The sequence below is a fragment of the Leptinotarsa decemlineata genome, unplaced genomic scaffold (assembly GCF_025532065.1).
Source record: "Leptinotarsa decemlineata unplaced genomic scaffold, Ldec_3_MD MMD2_tig00000882_RagTag_RagTag, whole genome shotgun sequence".
In the NCBI taxonomy this organism is placed as follows: domain Eukaryota; kingdom Metazoa; phylum Arthropoda; class Insecta; order Coleoptera; family Chrysomelidae; genus Leptinotarsa; species Leptinotarsa decemlineata.
The window spans coordinates 16,468,424-16,492,764 of NW_027412556.1; the positions used below are offsets into that span (position 1 = coordinate 16,468,424).

The 24,341-nt window shown below is 35.6% G+C and overlaps 1 protein-coding gene across 2 annotated transcripts in view; it reads right to left on the reverse strand.

The window, feature by feature from the left end:
* Positions 1 to 24,341, reverse strand: part of if (integrin subunit alpha inflated) — a 288,652-nt gene that overhangs the window by 36,879 nt on the left and 227,432 nt on the right. The window contains exons 6-8 of one of the 2 annotated variants that reach the window (XM_074175144.1): positions 14,170 to 14,218; positions 13,979 to 14,059; positions 2,194 to 2,372 (exon numbers count right to left, since the gene is read on the reverse strand). In XM_074175144.1, the coding sequence (XP_074031245.1) occupies positions 2,194 to 2,372; positions 13,979 to 14,059; positions 14,170 to 14,218 (309 nt within the window). The remainder of the gene's footprint in view (positions 1 to 2,193; positions 2,373 to 13,978; positions 14,060 to 14,169; positions 14,219 to 24,341) is intronic. The other variant, XM_074175145.1, reaches the window with a different exon arrangement.

Below are 24,341 nucleotides of genomic sequence, written 5' to 3' on the forward strand. Positions count from 1 at the left end.
AGCGTTGAACAGGTTGCGGTGGCTGAATACCTCGGCCAACTTGATTTCAGGACTCAATCTCGTGTGATTGATATCATTTGTCTTATTTATAAAGCTCAAGGAACAAGAAAGTAAGTGATCTCACTTGTACGCTAGCTTCCATACATCTTTTTTAATAATCAGCGGGATTTATGAGAACTTTATACAAAAAGTTTTTTCCAATTATTTAATTATTATTATTTCTGTATAGTTTTTTCCTGCTGTTCTTGTATATTGATAGTTACGGTTACGAATACACTGTATTATTATTCATTGTATATTTTCTTGGTGTTATATCCATGTATATAGTTAGGCTAATCAGCCTGTTGGAACTGATAAATAAATAAATTATGAGAGTAATTTTTCAATCAGTGTCACTATTTTTTGGGATTTTTGGAATGTCTTCCTGGCGCGAGTGGTTTATACATCCTGAATGAATATTACGGCTACGTAAAGCGTTGATTTAGGTAGTGCGATTAGATAAATTCCGTAAAGCGAATTTATGTTGACTTAGGTAGTGTGATGTGATAATAACTGTACCTGTATTAGGTCAATTCCATAAAGCGTGATAATGTTGACTTAGGTAATGTGGTGTAATAATACCTTTTCCTGGATTAGGCAAATTCCGTAAAGCGTGTTAATGTTGACTTAGGCGTTGTGGTGTGATAATACCTGTACATGAATTAGGTAAATTCCGTAAATCCTGTTTATAATGACTTAGGTAGTGTAGTGTGATGATACCTGTACCTGAATTAGGTAAACTCCGTAAATACTGTTTATAATGACTTGGATAGTGTATCGTGATGATACCTGTACCTGAATTAGGTAAATTCCGTAAAGCGTGTTAGTGTTGACTTAGGCAATGTGGTATGATAATACCCGAACATGAATTAGGTAAATTCCACAAAGCGTGTTCAAGTTGACTTAGCTAATGTGGTGTGATGATACCTGTACCTGGATTAGGTAAATTTCGTGAAGCATGTTTATGTTGACTTAGGTAGTATGGTGTGGTAATACTCGTAGCTGAATTAGGTAAATTCCGAGAAGCGTATTTATGTTGACATAGGTATTGTGATGTGATAATACATATACCATGATTAGGTAAATTCCGTGAAGCGTGTTTATGTTAACTCAGGTAGTGTGGTGTGATAATACCTGTACCTAGATTAGGTAAACTGTCAATAACCTTCGTCTCAATTCGATACAGATATCATCACAACATACTACCCGAGTCAACATAAACATGCTTTACGCAATTTACCTAATCCAGGTACAGGTATTAGCACAGTTATCCAGTCATCGAAAATCAACCAAGGAAGTTTAACTCTTCGACGGAGTTAGCCACTCGCGCCAGCGGAACGTCAGGAAGAAAATTACAAAAATCAACGACCTTTAAACCTGAAAATAGTGATGCCTCGGCTGCGAAAGCCTCAATGATTACAAAATCTTCAGCTGTCGGAAAAATATCGATTTAGTATTTACAGTGAGTTAGTTTTTTCATAATTTGATTGTTTTCAGTAGCCAGACAATTTTTTTCAATCGTAAATCCCCAATAAATTTGCAAGCAAAGAGTTTTGACCATTAGTTGATCGGACTTAATATGTTGCGAATGACCTATAACATCTTTGAATCATGAAATCAAATTATCCGTCACTTTGTATAGAAAAAATCTATATTGAGACATGTTACAGACAAGTTGGATGAATTTCTGTTTAATTCAATTTATCATAAAAACAAAAAAATCTCAGTTAACTTTTTCACAGATATAATAAATCAGTCAAACTGACAAGTAACCAACCAACAGGGCATAGAGACGGACTTATAAACAGGATAGGATGAAATTTTTGTACAATTTTCAATGCATATCTATTATTGATGAACTATATAGTTTATATGCAAAATTGAAACTTCTGATGACGTTGTTGTTGGAATATGAGCCGAAGATCAGTTTTTGGTGGCTCTGTCACGGGGAGGAAGTTAACTGATGAGTTCAAATTTTGAAATATTTTTACGTTCGCAGCTATTTCTTTGAGAATATCATCAGCTAATGCACATTTGTGAAATTATGCTTGGAATGCGACTGATTTTACTCATTTCATAGCATTCATTGGAAGAGGTGTCACAACAATATGTTTTTATTTGAAAATTTCTCGATATGCTAGATCGAAGTCTCACCTTTCCTCTCAGTTTATTGCCTCTTGGCATTCCAACAGCAATTCCTTCATACTGTTCATATTGCTTGAAATGGCCAACTACAGTAGAATACCCTAAGTAGGAATCATCATCGGGTTCTTTCCCCTCTCTTGTTGAGAATACTGCTGGCCGATTCTCCAAACTCTGTTGGTGTACGGAACCTGAAAATATAAAAAATTTAAATACTGGTGTAGAAAAACACTTCGAACAGCTACACATAAATGAACTTGGTTACTGTGAGAATGATGTGGGAATGCTGCTACAAAATGCTAGGTAGACTTCTAATGCCTCACAAAAGCTGAAAGCTGGTGATTATACCAAACCTGGAAAGCAAGGTATTCCTTTGTTTCATGATCCTGCTATAGTTGAGGATTGATTGAAAGCTTTGATGATATGTGTGATACTGATGATAGAATTTTATCCTGTAGTAGAAGTCCATTATATCTCAAATTGGAGTGCAGTAGATTTGCGAAGTATACAAACTCAAAGTCGTCTCCACAATTTATCATCACCCTCAGATGCTAGAACAGTAAAACCATCAATCAGTACATGTTTAGAACCTATATGTATCAACTATAGTTATGTTGTTCTTCTTTTATTGTAGAAGTTTTAAATAATCAGCTGATGATGAACCTATATAGGTTCGAAACATGTTCCGATTGATAGTTTTATCGTTCTAACATCTGAGGGTGATATTAAATTGTGGAGACGACTTTGAGTTTTTACGCTTCGCAAACAGAATTTTATGTCAGAAATATTTCTCGGGAGCCGTAATTGAACTGAAACGTCTTTGTGCATTTCTGCATGAGAATATGAAGCATTCAGTTCACTCAAAAACAATTTGGCTGAAGTAAGAACTGAATTATGCTCTAATGAGCATGTCCTGTGCAACTATAATTTTGATTGTAACAAATAATAAAGAATGAATTGTGGCAACTTTTATTTGAAAGTAGTTGACAATGTTTCATGGTGAATTTTACAAGTTCGGACTTCCATTGTCCACTATGATTCTCATATGATTCGAAATCTATGAAACAACAAATAAAATTAGAATTATTAGCTAAAATATCAAATATGGCAGAAATTATGGAAGAAATATGGAGAAATATGGAAGAAATTTAAAAAGATTAAAATAAAAATAAGCAAAAATTGAACAAAGAGATAAACAAATTTGAAAATTTAAAGCATATTTCAAACCTATTACTTTTCGACGTTTCTCCTCCTCCCTCTCACCGGTTCAGCTGGGGTTTTCACTTTTCCGCTTGCTTAAAGTTTTTCATATGTTGCGTATCTCTACGCTAGCTTGGCTGAATGCGTCATTAAACAACCTCTATGCAGCTTTTTTGAACTTCCTCTTGATCCAATGTTTCTTTCTCGAGATCTTCCTTCGAGAAGGAATTATACATCATCAGAAAAGATCTTCAACAGAATGGTTACTTCAAAGTGACGGTGGAACAGCCTTTGGCTAGAAGACACCAAGATCCTCGTGAAAAAGAGAGGCCATCATAACCACTGTTTACCCTTTTTTACGTCAGAGTATTGTCAGAAAGGATAAGAAGAACTGGGTCCAGTACAACCATCAGAATCTGCTTCAGATCCCGAAACCTCATCCGTAGTAGCATCATGAAAACCAGGCCAACAAACGCAGGCTACATTTCAAGAATTGTATTAACCAGATACCCTGTTAGTGCGGCAAATCCCATATCGGTGAAACTAAGATGCAATTGAAAGTCCGCATTTCCGAGCACAAGAGAAACACACAACGAGGAGAAACCAGCAAATCGGAAGCATGTTTGGACTCATCAACAAAACATCAAGTTGTCCTAAGCTGAGATCATACACAGGAAGGAACACTGGTTTTGAGTGGAAGTTCAAAGAAGCTGCATATATGTTGTCCAACGACACATTCAGTTGAGCTATCGTAGAGACACGCAACATTTGGAAACCTGTAATCAGGCGGAAAACAATCAAAGTCCGCTGAACGGCGAACTTCCGCTAAACCGGTGAAATGGAAAGAGGAAAGAAGGGATAGGTGAAAGCGTTCGAATGACCTACAGTCATCTCTCAGAGAAATAGTCCAGTCACTACCCGAAGACGATTGTGGATATCAACAATCGAAACGTCGTGAAGTAACTTGTTTTGACATTTTTTAAACCTTCTTTAGTTTCTTTGTTAAATTTTCTGCATATTTTTATAATTTTAATATTTTTTACTCTGTGATTATTCTATTCGTTTTAGTATATTTTCATTTCACTTCTCAATATAAGGATATTTCAGTTATTCATTATCATTCTATTTATTTTTTCATTGATTAAGAATGATATTAGAATCATATACGACAATCAGAGTCCGAACTTTTAGAATTGTTGCAAGCTGTATAATTTTCCAATAAGGTCTTCCACCTTTTTCACAGGGAAATGAGTTTTCTCATTTGTTGGAAGATCACTCGACCCTATACCCAAAAAGGGCGAGAAAAGTCTCCCAAAGAAATTCAAACTCGTTAACTATCAGTTATTTCCAAGGTCAAGGATACAGATGTAAATAAATTGCATATTCGTATTGCTTGGGATTGTTAGGGCTATTGTGCTTATCATTATTATAATTATAATAATTATTATTTCAAAGACTTTTGATAGTATCTGGCATAAGGATTCATTATATATACTTCTGTATTGCAGCTTGCCAGATTGTTTTCATTTAAGACCTCTCAACTCTTCCAAAATCGTCTCTTATAAGTAGCCATCTCTCTCAAATTTCATTACCATGAATGCCGGTGTACCACTGAAATCTATATTGACCTTTTCTAATGTATATTAAATAAATTGTGGTATATTGAAATGTAGACTGCACATTTACCTCTTTTACCATGGTGAACGAACACAAGTTGCTTTGCTGGCTTACTGAAGGCCAGTAGAAAATTTCAGATTGAGGTGATGGGTATATCAGTTTTCTCCGAAAGAAAATATGTCATAACTCGACATATTGATATCACGAAATACATATAAATGAACCGGTGCGAACTAGTCAACATGGAGTGTATAATTGGCGGTGCGCATTGGACAATTTTTAATAACCAAGTTTTATGATTGGCTGAAGAGTCTTTTAATTAAATTTGAAGTCATGTTACAGTGCTGAATAGAAATCGGGGACGGTTATCGCCGTCATGTTCAGTTCAGGAACTGATCGCGATTTGTCTGTTGAAATTCGATATCGGTGCAGTTATAATTGATTAAAATGTTGTTATCTATTTGAAATGTGTTATGTGTTATCTATTTGGACAAGTACTGATAGTATTGATAATATAGTGTGGTAATAATAATAGTGATAACAACGCAGACATTTTCCAGTGTAGTGATTCCAATACCGATGGTGAACAATGCGAAAAAGAGATACCAGTGAATAAGATTCGCATGAATTTGAATATTGAAACACAGAGATTGTTTCAATATGAATCTACATCTCAAATTTGGTTTCCATAACAAAAATTTCAGATGTTCATCTAATAAAATCATTGAAAAAACAATATACGACTGTTACGAAAACAATGATATTCCTACAACTGAAACCATAAGAAAGAACTTGAATACTTTCGGCCATAACGCGAGTTGCTGTGACAAAACTCTTCAGAATTGGATAAAAAACTAGGATGTAGGTTAAAAATAATAAACAAACGTCAAGCAGTTATGGAAAGAAGAAGAATAGACAACAACGGTCAATTTTCTATTTGGATGAAACTTGGTATGATACTCACGACACAGTTACGAAAGGGTGGACTGATGGTTCGAGAATGTGTACGCCTAACATGCCTGCAAACAAAGGATCGTGACTAATCATTGTGCATTGCGGAGGAAGTGAAGGATGGGTTCCGAATTCTTTGAAATTATGTTGAAAAAAACTTGGGGACTGCAGTGTTGACTATCATAAGAACATGAAAACTAATATTTTCGAGAAATGGTTTGAAAACAAATTTGGATGCGAATAGTGTAATAGTTCTTGACAACGCTTTCTATCATTCGTGACAGCTCATCAAAGTACCGAATAAAAATTCGAGAAAAGATGAATTGTAAATTATTGGTTAACAATTTGAATTTTGAATATTACTATACCAAAAATCAACTACTTAAAGTTTTACAGTCAAAAACATTTGAAAAAGTATATGCCCTTGAGAGTATTGCTGTAAAGTATGGACACACCATACTGAGACTTCCCTATTTTTGTGTTTTCAATCCCATCGATTTGATTTGGAAAAAATTGAACCAAACATCAGGCGTAAAAATAATTTTCCAAATTTGCACTATATCGTTTACTTGAACTATACAACCAAGACGCCAGAATAACATAGGTAGATTATGAGAAACCTGGAACAATATTTCGTATTTTGATGCTTTGAATAGCTCAAATTGATCCTTTTTCAATATCCATCACTCATATGTAGGCTATTGAATTGTATTAAAAATGCTGTGTTTTTATGTTTGGAGACCCGAATATTACATGTAACCCCCATAGGTTACTTGTAATAGGTAGTTATACTTCATTTGTGTTGAATTTTTCATCTCTGAAAAACATATCTGGAGATACCTTAGCACACCCACACCCTAAGTCGGTACGACCAATCAGCCTTACATCCTTCCTGTTGAAAGGACTTGAGAGGATACTGGACGGACATATCAGGAGGGTGGCATCATATGCATCCCCTCTGAATAATCACCAGTTTGCTTATCAAACCGGCAAATCGACAGATTTAGCATTGAACAATATTGTAGAGAAAATTTCCGAATCCCTTGACAACAAGGAGAATGCGGTTGCTGTATTTATCGATATTGAAGGAGAATTTGACAATGCACTACCTGGCTAGGAAATGTATAGAATCGACCATAACTGGCTGGATCTATGTCATGCTAGTAACAGAACTGCAACTACGACACTTCAAGGCGAGGCCATTAGGTTCAGGGTCACCAGAGGCTGCCTTCAAGGTGGGATACTACCTCCCCTTCTGTGGTCGCTCCTGATGGATGGTCTGCTTGATGCCCTAGACAGAATAAAAGTAGATCTGCAAGCTTATGCAGATGACCTTGTCATCTTGGCAAGGTCTACGTAGATAAGGATAGCTTGTGATATCCTCCAAAGCACGATGAACGTTGTTTACGGTTGGTGCCTGAGGGAGCAGATGTCTGTCAACCCCAGCAAAACTGTTATACTCCCCTTCACCAGGAGGAGAAAATTGGACGATCTAATGCCACTTTCCCTCAATGGAGGAGTCATTCCATTTGCAACGGGGGTGAAATATTTTGGCATTTTCCTTGATAAAAACTCACCTGGAACGCTCACTTAGAATAAGTTTTACATCAAGCCAGACTGTTCCTATGAACATGTCGAAGGATTTGTGGTAAAACTTGGGGCTGAGACCAAAAAAAATCCATTGGATATATGTGATGATTGTCAGACCAATGGTCACTTATGGTGCAATTGCCTGATGGCCAACGACCCAGGCAAAATTATCTGGCTTACAGAGATAGGATTGTCTGGCCATGAGTACCACACCGTCAGCGGTCAAGGAGATTCTTCTACATCTAACTACTATTCGCATTTTTCTGTAGAGATAGGATAGATGCAGAATGCAACAGACTTTTGGTTGAAACTGGAAATCACAGAATTCTGAAAATGACCTTTGAATGTATGCCGCCTCCAACTGTCAACTACAAGCTGCCTTATAAAGTACTGCTCCCGAGTAGAAAGAACTGGATCCTCCGAGAGAAGGAAATAACAAGAGCAGATAGTTGTCGGTTAACAGATGGATCAAAAACACCTTCAGGTTCTGGTGCAGGTGTTTTCAGTCGCAGACGTAGGATAGATATATCAACCTGCCTAGGAACCTATGCGACTGTATTTCAAGCAGACATTTACGCTGATGAATTGTGTGCCGAAAGATTGGAAGAATCCAACCTCATACACAAGTCAATAAAAATATTCTCGGACAGTCAAGCGGCGTTGGAAGCTCTTGGCTCCAACCGAGCAATGTCTAAAATGTGAGCAAATTGCCAAAAACAACTCTCCTCGATAGGTCTGGATTCGTGGCCATACTGGCCTGGAAGGCAATGAGGCTGTTGACTCCCTTACAAAGGAGGGTGCTGCAAGCAGCTTCATTAGACCAGAACCTGTCCTTGGTATCGCTTTAGGCTCCGCCAAACAACGAGTGAATACCTGGATGGCAAGAAGATGTATAGACTTCTGGCAGAATCTTCCAGGATCAGCTCACTCCAAAGCGTTTATTCATCCTTCGCAGCTTGATACCAAACAGTTGTTGGAATAGAGTAGGGATGACCTACGATATATAACAGGTTTCTTACAGGTCACTGCCATTTGAATCATCATTTGCGGATACTCGGAATGTCATAAGACAGTCTGTGTCACCTCTGTTTGGAAAATGATGAAACAACAGAGCACATACTCTGTGCCTGCCCCGCTGGGGACTGAATCCGTTCTTTAGAGTTCGCCAGAGCCGTACTTTCACCATCCGACCTGAAAGACCACTCACTATACAAATTAATCGTCTTCGTTAGGAAGCTGTGCGTGAGCCACAATAAACCCTTGCGGGTTGCGGTGGATGGTCGAATAGCCCCATTCACTTTGGACCTGACCTAACATAACCTACCTTGGCAGTCAACATTGCGTTCTGAGGTGAGACGAAGCAATTGAAAGATCCATAACAAACTGCAAACATACTAAAATATACTAGACATAAGGGATCAGACAATTTGGTTAAACTTGAGGTCAGCCTGTCATTACTAGCGATCTCAGCACGGATTCAATGACATAATGAGTATTATTTTTATACACCAACTTTGATGTCGAAACAATGAAACCCTTCACAATTTTTCAATTTGTTTCAATTAACCACTTCATCTGATGCACCGGGAAATTAAATTGAACTCTTTAATAAGCTATTTTATCGCCTTTATAGCAGGTCAAGTATTTGGCACATGACAAATTAATTCATCGCTATGAATTGAAAATGATTCGAGTCAATTGAAAACAAAATGTTTATGGCATCATGACGTCGCCACTAAGGAATTCCTTCGACTTCACTAAATTAACAGCACAATGAATCAGGAGTTATCATTGAACTTGTCAAACGATAATGATACAAGTTTATTAACATATCGATTTAAAAAAAAGGAAATACATTGATAAGTTCAGGACGTTTTTCGAATAGATGGAGTGGCTTGTTGATAAGCAGTATGTTATTTGTTTAGCAATTCTCGGATATTGAACTTCAGCATTCATGATTATCAACCTTGTTACTTTGGAAATCAATTGTTCAAAATATTCCAAATATTGATGTGGTAGTCTTCATAAGAACATGATATAGGTAGGTACTTAGATTTTCAGACGATATTTATTTCAATTTCATCTGAAAATGGTTTGTTTGAAGGTGATTGACAATGTTTCGTGATGAATTTCACTAGTTCGGACTTCCATTGTCTATTATATAAAATGATTTGAAATCCCTGAAACAAGTAAAAAAGAAAAATTAAAAAAAGAATAGTTGAAAATCACAATTATATTAAGCAACAATAAACCTGAAATGAAATGATAGTAAAATAACCTACAACCTATTTTTACTTGTAGGTTATTTTACTATCATTTCATTTCAGGTTTATTGTTGCTTAATATAATTGTGATTTTCAACTATTCTTTTTTTAATTTTTCTTTTTTACTTGTTTCAGGGATTTCAAATCATTTTATATAATAGACAATGGAAGTCCGAACTAGTGAAATTCATCTGAAAATGTTTGGCGTGAAAAATAATTCAAAATATTTATAAGAAGACATAGTTATTCCAGACGGTCTTCGTATCTGTTTGGAGAAAATAATATAAAGAAATCAAAATGTGTGCTTTTCAATACTCATGGAATAATTGACAAGATTTAAAAATGAAGAGAAGCATATATTTTCTCGATTATAATTTCAATTTTCACCCGGTTTAAGGTAAAAAAATATACCTATGTGCATTTCATTTTCATCAGACTCCTTGACTGAATCTGTTTCAATATTCTATTTGACGAATACGCATATGAGAAATTAATAATTTCCATTATAGCTGTGATAATAAACAGTATAACAAAATTACCTTCTATTGCGTAAAAATGTTTCCCCCAAACTCATCATAGTGAGGGTTACGACTCTCACTATGATTTGAAAAATATTGATTTCGGTGAATCAATATCAGACCCTCATTTTTTCAATATCACATGTGATTTTTCTCTGATGAGCCCTTTTTAGAAAATATGACATTGCATGTACAACTAGCTATCTGTTCGATTATTATACCTACCATGATAAGACCAAAACAATTTATCAATATTTCAAACACGATTTTATCGAAAAAGAGTTCCTCTTCTCAGAAGGAGATTTCAATAATGATGTTTTTTCATTGTCAAATAATACCTGATTAAACCGAAATACTTCGGTTGAGATAAATGAGCAAATTTTTAAAATGGAATAGTGATAAGAAATCATTGTTTATGAAAGAAAACTGAAATTGAAAAACCATAAACAACACTTTCTTCTTATCCAACCTAGTTAAGTAATACTTGTACTGAAGTGAAACAAAAATATCATTATTTTTCAATATCCAATTTTACTTTACACTTTTTGGTTTTTAATTTTTGTCAAATTTATCGACTACCATGGTGATAGGCCTTATATTCAGCGTGATTATTGTTCCTACCAACCTCTTTGAAATTTTAGTTTTGCAAGAGATTTTTCTGTCTAGATATTCTTAGAGCAAAGCTCGTATATCAAATTATGTAAGCTCAGAAAAAGCTAGATATTAATCAATATGAAATTATGGAAACAATTATATAATTAACATCGAATTGTTTATGATAATTAGTAGATTAGTATAAAATACAGAAAATCTTAAATCGGCAAGTTGATATGATTGAATGCAGACCCCTTTTAAAATTGATCTTTATATATTTTCCTGTAGAAAATTTCAGAAGTAGTTTCATGATTTTGAATCATTCAACTCAAATTTCAAAACAGCAATGAATGCAAAACTTATAATCAAACTCATATTCATTTCTGATACATGAAAAACAAACAAAATTGAATTCCTAAAGTTGATAAGTACCATTGTGCAATTTCAAACTTATAAAAACAAAGTCATTGAAAACTATATATTCTTAGAAGAAGAGACGAATGTATTTAATCAATATGTAGACCTACCACGAATGATATTACCCATGGGTTAGAGTGCGTTTATGTTGGAGCAGCGATAAATGACAAGAGCGTCGACGAGAGCAACGATCAGGGCACAGATTACAACTACGTTCAGCTAAGTATCTTGACAGATTGTCGCCTTTTTTGTTTACTTCGTCAGACATCCATCTGAGTACTGGACTAAACAATAATTTTGTTATAGCTGAATATATGGTAGTTCGCATAATAGTAACAATTTGTTTTGTTAATTGATATTAATTCATATTACAATCCACATCTTATATCGCCGATGAAGTAACTTTTTTGTTGTGTGTTTTGTTTTTGTTTATTGACCTTCATTGTGTTCTAAAGCTATTTTTCCGTAGAAGCCAAGTTTTTGGCTTTTTTCACATTTAATCAAGATCGTCGTTTTACTAAGAGAGTAACAAATTTTGACAATTGACCGACCGACAACTTCTATCGATCCAATTCCAACCCTTTTTTTAAATTAAGTTGTAAACGTTATATAACTTTTGAATTGATCATCTGTTGGACAGAAAATCATGAGTAGCAACTCAAAATGCAGCAAATTCAACCATAACAGATTTCTCCAATTAATAAATTCAGATCTTTGTTGAAAATTCAAAATTTATCACTAAATTTCATTGTCGATTGAACAGAGTGCTTTTCCATCTATAATTAATTGATTAGACATCCACTGTGGCGCATTAGAATTTGTCCCCACCAAATATACTGTTTCAAATCTAATCATAGTTGCAATATGTGGATCAGAGCAAAACTTAATTATCTGTTTTCATGTGCCGTTCACATTAGAGCTTTGATATAGGGAAAGATCAGTGGTGTTTTGTTGAATATTGCAAAATTCACACATGCGTCAGTTTGTGCATTCAAAATAATTAAGTCAATAAAGTAATAAAAACGCAACGAAGTGGCTGCTGATCCAAACAGATGAAAACTTGTTTTCATTTTAGAAACACACTGAAAAGCAACCTCTTGTTACTATTTTAGACCAATTTCCTTAACTTTGTCGTTATATTATCAATTGTTCTGTAAATACATTTTCCGATATGCGGAACATTAGACATTTCCAATTTGAGGTTGAAATTTCACATGAACATTTTTTGTTTTTATTTTTTGAAATTCACTAAAAAGCAACCCCTTGTTACTATTTTGGACCAATTCTATAAAATTCGTCTGTACTTTATTAATTGTTCTCTAAATACATCTTATGCATTTTATATTCCATTTCCTTACTCCAATATCGGTCAATTTGAATATTCCGGTATGCGGAACATCAGACATTTCCAATTTGAGGTTGATATTGCGGGAAAAAATTTGTTTTTAATTTTGAAATTCACTAAAAAGCAACCCATTGTTACTACTTTGGACCAATTTCATAAAATTTATCAGAACTTCATTAATTGTTAAGTAAATACATTGAATACATTTTATGCATTTTATATTCCATATCCTCACTCCGGTATCGGGCAATTTGAATATTCCAGTATGCAGAACATAACATCAGACATTCCCAACTTCAACCTACATATTCACTTAATAGCTAATCATGACTGCAAAAATGTATTTCGACAATGCCCGGTACATTATCTTGAATTTTCACTGATTTTTCTAATGTAAGCAATGCTTATTATCTCATAAAATGTCTCTGAGAGTCCGAATCAAACGGCAGCAAATATTCGGAATCTCCTCAGAAGTTTCTTCATCAAAACCCGTATGATAGTAATAAAAAGTAAACACTAAAATGATGTTGGTTGAAAAAATTGAATGGGTTCCAAACAGGTGGTTGAATTGGCCGTGAAACATATGACAGCACAACAGTTTCATTTACGTTTTTTTTTTTTATTATTTTCGCCTCCATTTCAGTCCACAGTGAAAACCTGTCAAAAATTACCCCAATTGCTCATATTCATTGGTCAGTCGGTAGCCAAGCGGTTCGGCGTGGGTGCTTTGTTCACTCACTCGAATTGACTACCGTGTTGGTCGGTGGTTCAAGCCCTAGTCTGAACGATCGATCTTCACTTACTACCGTCCAACCCGTGTTGGGAATCACACGTTAAAAGGTAAGACCTCGTTAATCCTTAGCTCGCACAAGTTTCGACTTCTGAGGGTTGTCGTTCGTAGGGGTGCGACAGCTGGTTAACGGAAAAACAGATTTTAAACAGATTTTGAACAGATATTTTTTAAAACTCAATCGCATATCATCACTAGTCGTAGACCACCAGATGTTCAAAGCGTTGTCGCAATGTAAGCAATAATATGAGAAAATCGTTTTCCACGCAGCGCTAGTACCGTCGCTCTCATCGTATCACAGTTAAAACATAAAAGCACCCTCAGATGTATGCAATGTTATAATTTAGTAAATATTAATCGCTTATTATCAACGTTATGATTAGTTATTGATATTTCATTATTCCTAAGTAATTTTGTCCTGCACCAATTACTGTTTCATTAGGGTATGTTTATTTTTTGTTAACTTTGTGTGAGATGATTAAAATATCTTCCATATTTTTTGGAGGGGTACCTTTGGCTCCATAGCCTGGACTTCCAAAATATCCAGGGGTATAGTTAAAGGTGGCGTGAGCATCAATCGAATACATTTGGCCTGAAACAGAAGGAAGGTTCGACAAAGTCATTTTTTTCGAACGTTTGGTAATCGCACTAAGATGTCTAGAAGCCTGTAAAAAAATCAGTAAGATAATTCAGCTGTATTACCTTGCCAGTAGTAACTTCCAGGAGCCCCTACGTACAGACGATCTCCTTCCTGCAAAAAAAGAGGCAAATATTGAAATAAAACAAATTCAAATTTCACAACAAGGTAGGGCGAAGTTTGATATTTTCTACTACGCCAATTGTTTCAAAACTCTTTTGATACTTGACATATTATTTTATTTCTACTTTTGAAGATGGAAGCTGTTCAATTTGACATTTTGAGTGGAATCGGTTTTTCTACGTCCGCATTTTCATTGTGTTTTTCTGATATTCTCCAAAGAATTCATGAGTTCACAAAAATTTCTTTGTGTTATTGAAAGGAAACATTTGCCTATAAAAACAATTTATAACGTTTGTCTAAATTTTCTTATTTGCAAAAAAGTGTCACATAGAAAAGGCTAAATACTACCCCTGTTTTGCCACCATATATTTTCGATTAGCTTATGGGGAAATGGGTACAGCGAGGCCAAAATAAACCGAGCCTTACGACCCAATCAGAAACACTTCAGTGTGTCATCGAAATGGATCATCAACGGATAAACTTTTCTACGGTGTAATGCAACTTTTTCTGCAGTGTAATAGAGCTACTAAAGCAACCGCTAACTCTTTTCACAGTTCTTCCCTCAAAGACACTGGCTGTTCTCTTCAGCCATACTATTGATAGAAACATAGTATGTATGATAGTACATAGTATGTATGAAAACCTGCTTCGCTTACTCATGTGCAAGTTATTTATATGGAAACAAATGTCTAGTATTACCATACAACTACTATATGTATATAAAAGTTCAAGATCAAAAAATCTCTTGAAAGCGATGTAATACGCAAAATTTTAATGAACCAATGATATTTTTGGAGTAGTAATTGATCAGAGACAAATAAAAACCTAGTTTCTCAAAATGATATTCAGAAAGTATGGAAAATATGTTTTCATATCATATTAGACATTTATTACTAGTGTGTAGGTGATTTGAAAAAGGCAGATTGAACAAAATGGTTATTACTTAAACTCGTTAAAGAATTATAATACTAGTGAATTTGTTGGTATAGTTCTATAAAAAATAATGACTGAATATTCTCTTTATTTTCAGTGTAACTATCTCCGATGACTGGATATTACGGTTGCATCACGCGTATTTATGTTGACTCTTCAGAAAATTTGGTGTGCTGATATTTGTACCTGGTTCAGGTAATTTACCTAAAGCGTGTTTATAATGATTCAGGTAGTCTGGTGTAATAATACCTGTACCTGGATTTGGTAATTGTTAAAAACGTTCGTTGATCTTTTTCTACCTGCCATCATGTTGTTTGCTTACTTGAACTTTTCAGAATGGGATTCCATATTCGATTGAGATTCACAGTTTTTTTTTCTGTTGCCTCCCGTATCAGTCGGCTATGGTATTCCTGGTCGGGGGCAACGAGTTTCGTCTTTTCAAACAGAATCCTGCGGTTTTCTTCACTGAGAGCCTGTTCTGCCACAGATGACTTGTCCGTTTGGCTTAGTCTGCAGTTTCTTTCATTCTCCTTGTTTTGGTGATTCCGATGTATACCATTCCACAAGTGCACGGTATGGGAAGAACCTCTGCTGCTGATGGTGGGTCCCTTTTGTCTTTAGGTGTCACTGTCAAAGGTGAATTAAAACTGACTACGTTACGTGGATGATACCTTTTCGTCATCTGGAAATAAGGAAGGGACGCTCTGGACCTTTTCCTAGATCACTTGAATACTCAGAACCGAAGCATCGAGTTCTCCATGGAGACTGAACTGAGGCAAGGGATAGTATTACTAGATGTACAAATCGAACGATGTGGTGCTAGACTAACCCAAAAAGTGTATCGAAAACACAGGATAGGTACCTGCAAGCACTATCAAACCATCACCCTAGTCAAAAGAGAGGAGTCATCTCCACTCCAACGGAAAGAGCTCAAAAAATATGTGGACTAGAACATCTAGAGGAAAAACCGAAACATCTTCGAGTGTTCTTGAGATCGAACGGATACAGTGTACCCGAGATCAACAAAGCCATGAAATTGAATAGTTCTACGGCTCAAAATGGGAAGAAGGCTCAGATGGTTGCATGCGTATATCTTCCTTATATCCCTAGGGTCATAGATAGAATCGGTAAACTCATGGGAAAACACAACATTAAAACGGTTTTCAAACCCACCACTTGTAGGAAGATGTACATCAGAACCACCAGAAGATCCATGGAAATAAGGGTCGAGGAGCATGAAAGAAACTGCAGACTAGGCCAAACGGACAACTTAGCTGTGGCAGAACATGCACTCAGTGAAGGAAACCGCAGGATTCTATTTGAAAACACGGAACTCATTGCCCCCAAACAGGGATACAATAGCCAACTGGTACGGGAGGCAAGTTCAACAGAAAAGAAGAAGCTGTGAACCTCAATCGAATATGGAATCCCATTCTAAGAAGATCAAGAATAGCAAATAGCATGATGACAAGTAGAAAAGGATCAATGAACGTTATTGATGATTTACCAAATCCAAATACAGGTAGATATTATTAGACCAGACTACCTGAATCGACATAAACACGCTTTACGTAATTTACCTAAGCCAGGTCTAGGTATCAACACACTAAATTACCTAAATAAGTGTTACGCAGCCGTAATATCTAGTCATCGGAGATATTAACTCAGGATGTATGAACTTCTGAAGAGGCTAGCCACTCAGACCAGCGAAACGTCAGGAAGAAATTCCAAAAATCGACGGCCTTCAGACCCGGAAAAAAGTTACACTGAAAACTTCGACCGCGGAAGCCTGAACCATTTTGTCTCTTTTTTTGTTGGGTATAAAGGTAGGTGCATATTTTTAGGAGAATAATTTTTGGGGCAGAAAGGTTTTGGCTTTCTACGTCTCCATCTTTATACAAAAAAGTGTGGGAACTTCCAAGAAAGGAAGATAGAAATTGCTTTCTAAATAAACTATTTACAAAGATATGTAGATCATGGTGTCGGGACTATTGATAGGTGAAATATTATTCAGCGTACTCAACAATAAAATTTATGAACACAATGACAAACTTAACACGAAAAAATAAAATTAGAAGGTAACCTCGAGGAACTAATGCTAAGTATTTTCTCGATCAGCGAGGAGACTGTAGAGCGGGTTTAGTTCTCGGCAGAAACCCCTGAATAAGAAATAGTTCTCAGAGCTGAATGAATGCATCGTCTGAGAAATGTGTTTGAGGTAACTTTCTCACTGACAAAAGGTCGAGTCATAAATTTAGTAAAAAAGGATCAACCACTTCGGCCCTTGTCTTAACCGATAAAGCGTTAACAATGAGTACCTACTCGAAACATCCCGAGTGGCTTCGTTCTAAATATACATATGTGTTTCGGCAACAAACTTTCGGTTTAAGATACGAGAGCCTTTCAATGATATGCGATGAAAAAAATACTAAGTAAAAATTAAAATGGAAGAGTTAACATAAAAAACCCAAGCAGATGGATATTTACATTTATATGAATAAATTACATCCTTTTTCTATTCAGTTTATATACTTCAAACATTGGTTATGAATTCGAATCAGATATCATTCACAGGATTGCTACAGAATCTTATACATAAAAATGGATGTTTGTTGGTTGGTTGGTTTGTTGGTAAGTGATAAACTTACCGATCGTGATAAAACTTGACATGTATAAGTAATTCTTCATAGAGAAGGTTTTAAGCCTATCAATTTTTCTGTAACTCGCCACTAGATAACGCTGTAGAAAATTTTTTTTGAAAGCGCTGTTCTATAACGCTGCGCACGCCTAAGTTCGTTGATTCTGATTCTGTCAAAACATTGGAACAGCAGTGATACAGCAACATAGTACTAGTATGGTATATGAAAGAGGTGAAAATTCAACTCACATGAAACACTGTCATCTTCAATGGCGGACATCGATGTTTCGAAATAAGACACTTGACTTATTGCTTCTTCAGCATCAATATGGATAACATTAAATGAAGCACTCAATTCATTCATAACACTATACGATTTTATATCAGGAATGAGACTCATCTACTCATCTACTCATGTCATCGATGGCACTACGTAATGACACTCATTCGCCTATTTGTATCAATCCTAGTCATTGTATTCTTGTTGAAATTGAAAAGGATGAAAAAATGCAGTTAAGTTTAGAATATATTTTTTACAAATGAGTGTATATTATGCAAATGAGTAGGTTAGGTAAGGTCCAAAGTGAGTGGGTCCCTCCACCGCAACTCGCAAGGGTTTATTGTGGCTCACACCTATTCACACTCGACCAAATAAACCCAGCTTTTTGACGAAGCCGATTAGTTTGTATGGTGAGTTATCCTTCAGGTCATAAGAGTACATCTCTGCCGAACTCTAAAAGCCTGATTCGGTCCCCATTGGGGCAGGCACAAAGTATGTGCTCTGCTGTTTCATCATTTTTCAAACAGAGGCGACACACACTGTTTTCCGACAGTCCAAGTCTGTATATGATGATTCAAATGACAGTGACCTGTAAGAAGTGACCAAAGAACTGTTTGGTATCAAGCTTCGAAGGGCGAATAAACGCCTTGAAGTGAGCCAATTCTGGAAGATTCTGCAAGAAGTCCATACATCTTCTTGTTATACAGGTGACAGGTTTTGATCCGGTGAAGCTGCTTGTAGCAGCCTCCTTTGCAAGTGATTCGTTTTTGGCAATTTGCTACCAATTTAGACGTTGCTCGGTTGGAGCCAAGAGCTTCCAACGCCCCTTGACTGTTCGAGAATATTTTTAATGACTTGTATATGAGGTGGGATTCTTCCAATCCCTCCGCACGCTACTGAATATCGTAAATTTCCGCTTGAAATACAGTCGCACAAGTTCCTAGGCAGGTTGATATCTCTGTCTTGGGTCTGCGACTGAAAACACCTGCACCAGGAACGAAAAGTGTTTTTGCAAATAAGTTACTTTCAGACACAAGACATGTCGAAACAACTACTTTCCTATATACTTTGGTTTACACGAAAAAAAAACATCTTTTGAAACATCTACAAATTATCATTGTACAATTTCCGTATGAATTGAATAGTTTCTCGTAATTTTCGAATACATTCAAAAATCATTAAACAATAATCACTCTAATAGAAAAAACGTCAAGTACCTACAATGTTTTAGGCAAGTCCACTAATGCTTCGGTCAAATTTTGTTATTTGTTTTAAAAACATAATTTTTAGTTGATGTTAGTACAGTTTTTTCAATTCCTTTCGAGATAAACAATGTGAGGTATAGTTTATGAAATTACTATGGATCTTCATCAAGAAATGGCCGTGTTAGGTCTCAAGATCTTACTGTCGAGGTTATTATGTTTTTCAAGTGAATCTTAATTTTTTAGTATTTAGGCTACATTTGCCAGCTCTAAAGTTTGTACAACAAAACAGATTGTTTTATGGCATCATTTTTATTTTATGTATTATTAACTAATCTTGTTTAAGTTATTTAATTTTTCATTATTTATAATTGGGGTTTTCCAGTTGGTCTCAAATTTACGAGTCTTTCTAATCCACTTATGCTCATAAAATTCAATATTCTCAAATACCTTAAATACTCAATACTCAACCCAAATTCTCAAGCAACCCGTGCATTTTCAATTATTCAATTATTCCTTGTATCCCTTATCTTGGGAATTACCCGCTATTATGATTTCGCCTACCTATGTTAATTCAAATCTTCGTTTATCCCTCCAAAGACAAACCCCTTCTCTAAAATGCCTAGCGATGTGAGACATTGCATTTTGTGTAAAATTCTTTTCATTACGTTTCAAACCTTGTAACAGTACAGTTAGAAGTAAATTTTGTCTTGTCTACAGTACATCTAGCTAGTTATTTTTTCATCTTATCTTTTAACAAGAGTTATTGTAATTCTTGTGTACATTGAGCATTTATACTCACGGTAAACCAATCGTGGGTTAAAACAGGCCGAATCAATCATAAAAAAACAATGTTTCATTGTTTTAAAAAGACAACTGAATATATTTCTTGTATGGTGTTAAATTTAATGTGTATTCACTGCAATCTTATCGATCGAGGTATTATTTTGGAATACCAGTTTTGGAGTTTGATTTTGAAGAATTCTCAAACTCAAATTGTATCACTTACTGATAATAATGAAATATAATCATATATTACCAAACATATGATCTGATAATCTTTCCCTGTACCAATCATTCAGGGTTGATTTATTTTTTCTGAGCCGAATTGTTATTAGAATTATATCAAATCGACCATGAAAAATATTTAATCGGTGTTATGGCCTTTTGATTGAAGCTTTTAAATCCCCATTTCCTCAGCTAGGAAGCACTTAGGTGCGGCGTTGGTAATTTATAAGTGGCTGCGTGTTAACAGCTGGTTTACAAGATGAAAAAAGAATTGATACGTTTGAATATGGGTGTCGGCCTACTCTGTAGGTTAATGATCCATTAAGGAAGGTGATGATGGTTCCTTCCAAACGTCTGGCTTATTGTTCAGATTAAAATTTGGTGAAAGGAATATCATGTGTTGAACAACAAATTTATGTTTGAGTTTGTCAATTTACTTTACCCCTATATACTCACGTGGGTGGTATATAAATTCATTCATAGACGCTGTGAACCTGTGCACAAAACAAATGATTGTAAAGGATGAAAAGAAATATTGATATGAAGTGCAACAATATCAGTCATCAGTTTGTAACCTCATCTTCTGAAGGCGCCAACTTGGTTGGTGAAAGGCGAGTCGAAAAGAGTGTTGCAGTTCTGGAGTTTAGGAGCACTAATTGTTTTGTAAATGTCAGGTATTACTTTTTACTTTCAGATGATGCCAGAAAAGTGCTAATGTCCACATACTGAGTAGTTCAGAATGAATAACAAAAATAATGAGAAACCTGATATGTTTGATAGTAGCCATTCTTGAATAAAACATTTAAATGTAACTTACACTTCCAATACAATTGCATTGATGAAGCTGTTCGCCTGTGAAAAAGCTTCTGATTGAATTTTTCTAACGAGTCTTTCATTAGGCACTCCTTATTTTTAAATTCAAATGGAACAGCGTGTATGTGAGATATCATAGACATTTTTTATTCGTATGAAAGACCTATTGATGCCAATACAATATCGTTCAAATGTCTGCCATGTTTTCTCTTGGGTGGAGAGCACATCCGAAACGTCCAATTTTCCATGAGTTTGGCGCATAAATCAGGTTGAATTTGACGCATGACATGCGTTATGTTGGCTTTTAGGACCGCTGTGGTTTGTGGTATATTTGCATACAACTGCGACTTATGAAAACTCCAAAAGAAAAAGTCTAACGGGGTCAAATAGCATGATATCGGTGGCCATTTCACATCACCTTCAAGTACCATGCCTTCAAATCGCTCGTGCAGAATATCCAATGTATCATGAACTGTGTGGCATCTATAATTCTCGCCGTTAACAGTGATGACCTGACCAACGTCGTTCTCAAAGAAATATAGACTGATGACACCGCTAGCATAGTAAAAGTTAACCCAGTTAGTCCACTCCCACTATTTTCATTCAAAAATTCACAAAGTTCTGGGGTAGACTGGTATCATAAACCAACTTTTTCTGAGAGATTTTGAAATTATAAATTTGAAATCAAGAGCAATTTCCATTTCCAATTATGAATTCCATAAAAAAATCTCCAATTAATTGATAATGACAGTAGAACTCCGGTTATCCGAGATAATGGGGGGGGGGAACCCATCTCGGATAAATGAAAACTCGAATAATCCGGATTTATTTAATTCGCTCAATAAAACACTATTTATGTTCCTAGATATGTGGAATGTAGATAAGTAAGTACATTACAAAACAGTAAACTATCTATTCATATTCATATTCATATTGCATCCTCTTTTTCTCGCTGCAATGTTCCGCCATCTATTAAGAAGGTGTATATCAGCAGGTGTTGCCTCTGGTCTGCTCAATGAAGCCTTTTCTAAAACTGCAAAACCTTCTTGATGAGATATCTTTGTGGCAGGCTCTTTCATCTACCACTTCTCATCGTCATCGACTTCTTCGGTTTCCTGCAAGGCATCCGTTATTTCTTCGATACTTGTCACATTCTCACAACCCTCTAATGCTCGCATTACTTCAAACAAACTTTTTTCTTTTTCCTTGATTTTCTCTGTCTCATTGACAGAACCGGGACCTTCACGGCTTTTCAATTTAGAAGCCATATCATTCAATGGAATATTTTCTTCACTGTCATAAGAGTCCTCAGAGTCAATGACTTTTGACCAAGATTTTTGAATAGTGGAAGCTCGCACAGTATCCCAAGCTTGACTCACCCAGTACATAACATCGGTTAAATGAATGGGGTTCTGCTGTACCTAATGAAAAATAATTTTCCTAGAGCCCTTATCAGAAAATTAATCAAAGAAAGAAGTTTCTCCTCCCAAAATACAGGGGTGAAACACAAATATCACAATATTTGATTTGTAGAAAATGTATCTGTTAATAAAAGTGACTTTTTCAAATGAAAATACAGTTGGAAAGCATTTTTTTCTTAAAATAAAAACACCACAAGAAATACAATCCAAAATTGTGTACAAATTAAACTGTGGAAGTTGTCACAGGTAATATGTTGTTCAAACCGGACGGTATCTTAAAACACGTGTTTCAGAACACATGAGAGACTCTGAGAAACTCTGAGAAATACAAAAAACCCCACAGCTCTCGTTGAACATGAAAAAGAATATGGACACATTTTTTATTTCAATCATCCAACTATTCTAAATGTTCGACCATATTTATCCAGAAGACTTTCGAGCGAAATTATACATATCGTCAAATGCGATAGTGTTAACACTCGAAGAGATGTCGATGGCCCTAATACTGCATATTTCAATTTGATACGTAAAAATACCTGAATAATTAACACATTTTTCATTCTTTCTCTTTCTTTCACATATAGTCAGTGGGCATACTTGAAGACTGGGTATAAATCAAATTATCTATGAACAATTCGTTCAGACCCGTCTCAACTCCCTACACAGTAGGTTAATGGACTGACACCTATCAGAAAAAAACTACTCCCTTGGCTAATACCACGAAGGGCGTTGGATTATATCCGACAGGTGTCAGTGCAGGATTCTTCACATTCTTCATAGATAATTTGATTTATAGCCAGTCTTCAAGTATGCCCACTGACTATATGTGAAAGTTTTTTTTCCTTATACGAGGAATTGGGCAAATTTCGGATATGCAGTTGGTTACCTCGTTCACAGGCAGATGGGGCGACGACAAACCTATTGTTTGTTGTATGCTTCAGCTTGGTTCGAGTAATGATACTCTGACGGAATTCGATTTTCAATTATCGGAAATCATCGACTTTATGTTGATGATATATACTACCTTGCACTGGCGAGTGGCCAAACAGTTCGAAACCGGTCTGCAAGTGTGTTCCAATAATTGAAAACCTATTGCGGCAGTTGTATCGCCAACAGTATATGCAGGAATAACTTCTGTGAAGAATCCTGCACTGACACCTGTCGGATATAATCTAACGCTCTTCGTGGTATTAGCCAGGGGAGTAGTTGTTTTCTGATAGGTGTCAGTCCACTAACCTACTGTGTAGGGAGTTGAGACTGGCCTGAACGAATTATTCATAGATAATTTCTTTTTCTTTCTGCCAGTGAATAAAAAACAGACACCTCCTTATCAGAATCACAGATAAAGCCATTCGTTTGTTTCATGTCGTTTTGTGTTGGTGCTGTCTCGGAAATTTGTTATTGCAATGTTTTTTTATTTTTATTTCTGACCGGGATATTATAAGCTTATATCGTCATAGTTACGCTATCAATAAAGAGGGTCATAACTCCCTTGGGACATAATAGATTTTATAATTCCCTCTACCTTTCACAAGTAAAAATAAATAGAAATGAAAACTGAACCATATTTTATTTATTCACGTCATTACAAATAATAAATGTATAATTTTGAAATGTTTCCTGAAAATTACTTCCGCCACTGGAAACAATTTCTTCTTTTGTATGGCTGGAGCTTCTGTTCACTACAGTCGAGGTACCTGCCTCTTCTGATGACAAAGTAGACAACATACCTTACCAGTTCTTGAAAATATGCCAGAAATACAGTTTCAGTGACATCTTTTGACATAACATTTTTCCGTGTCAGCCAGTCCAGATATAT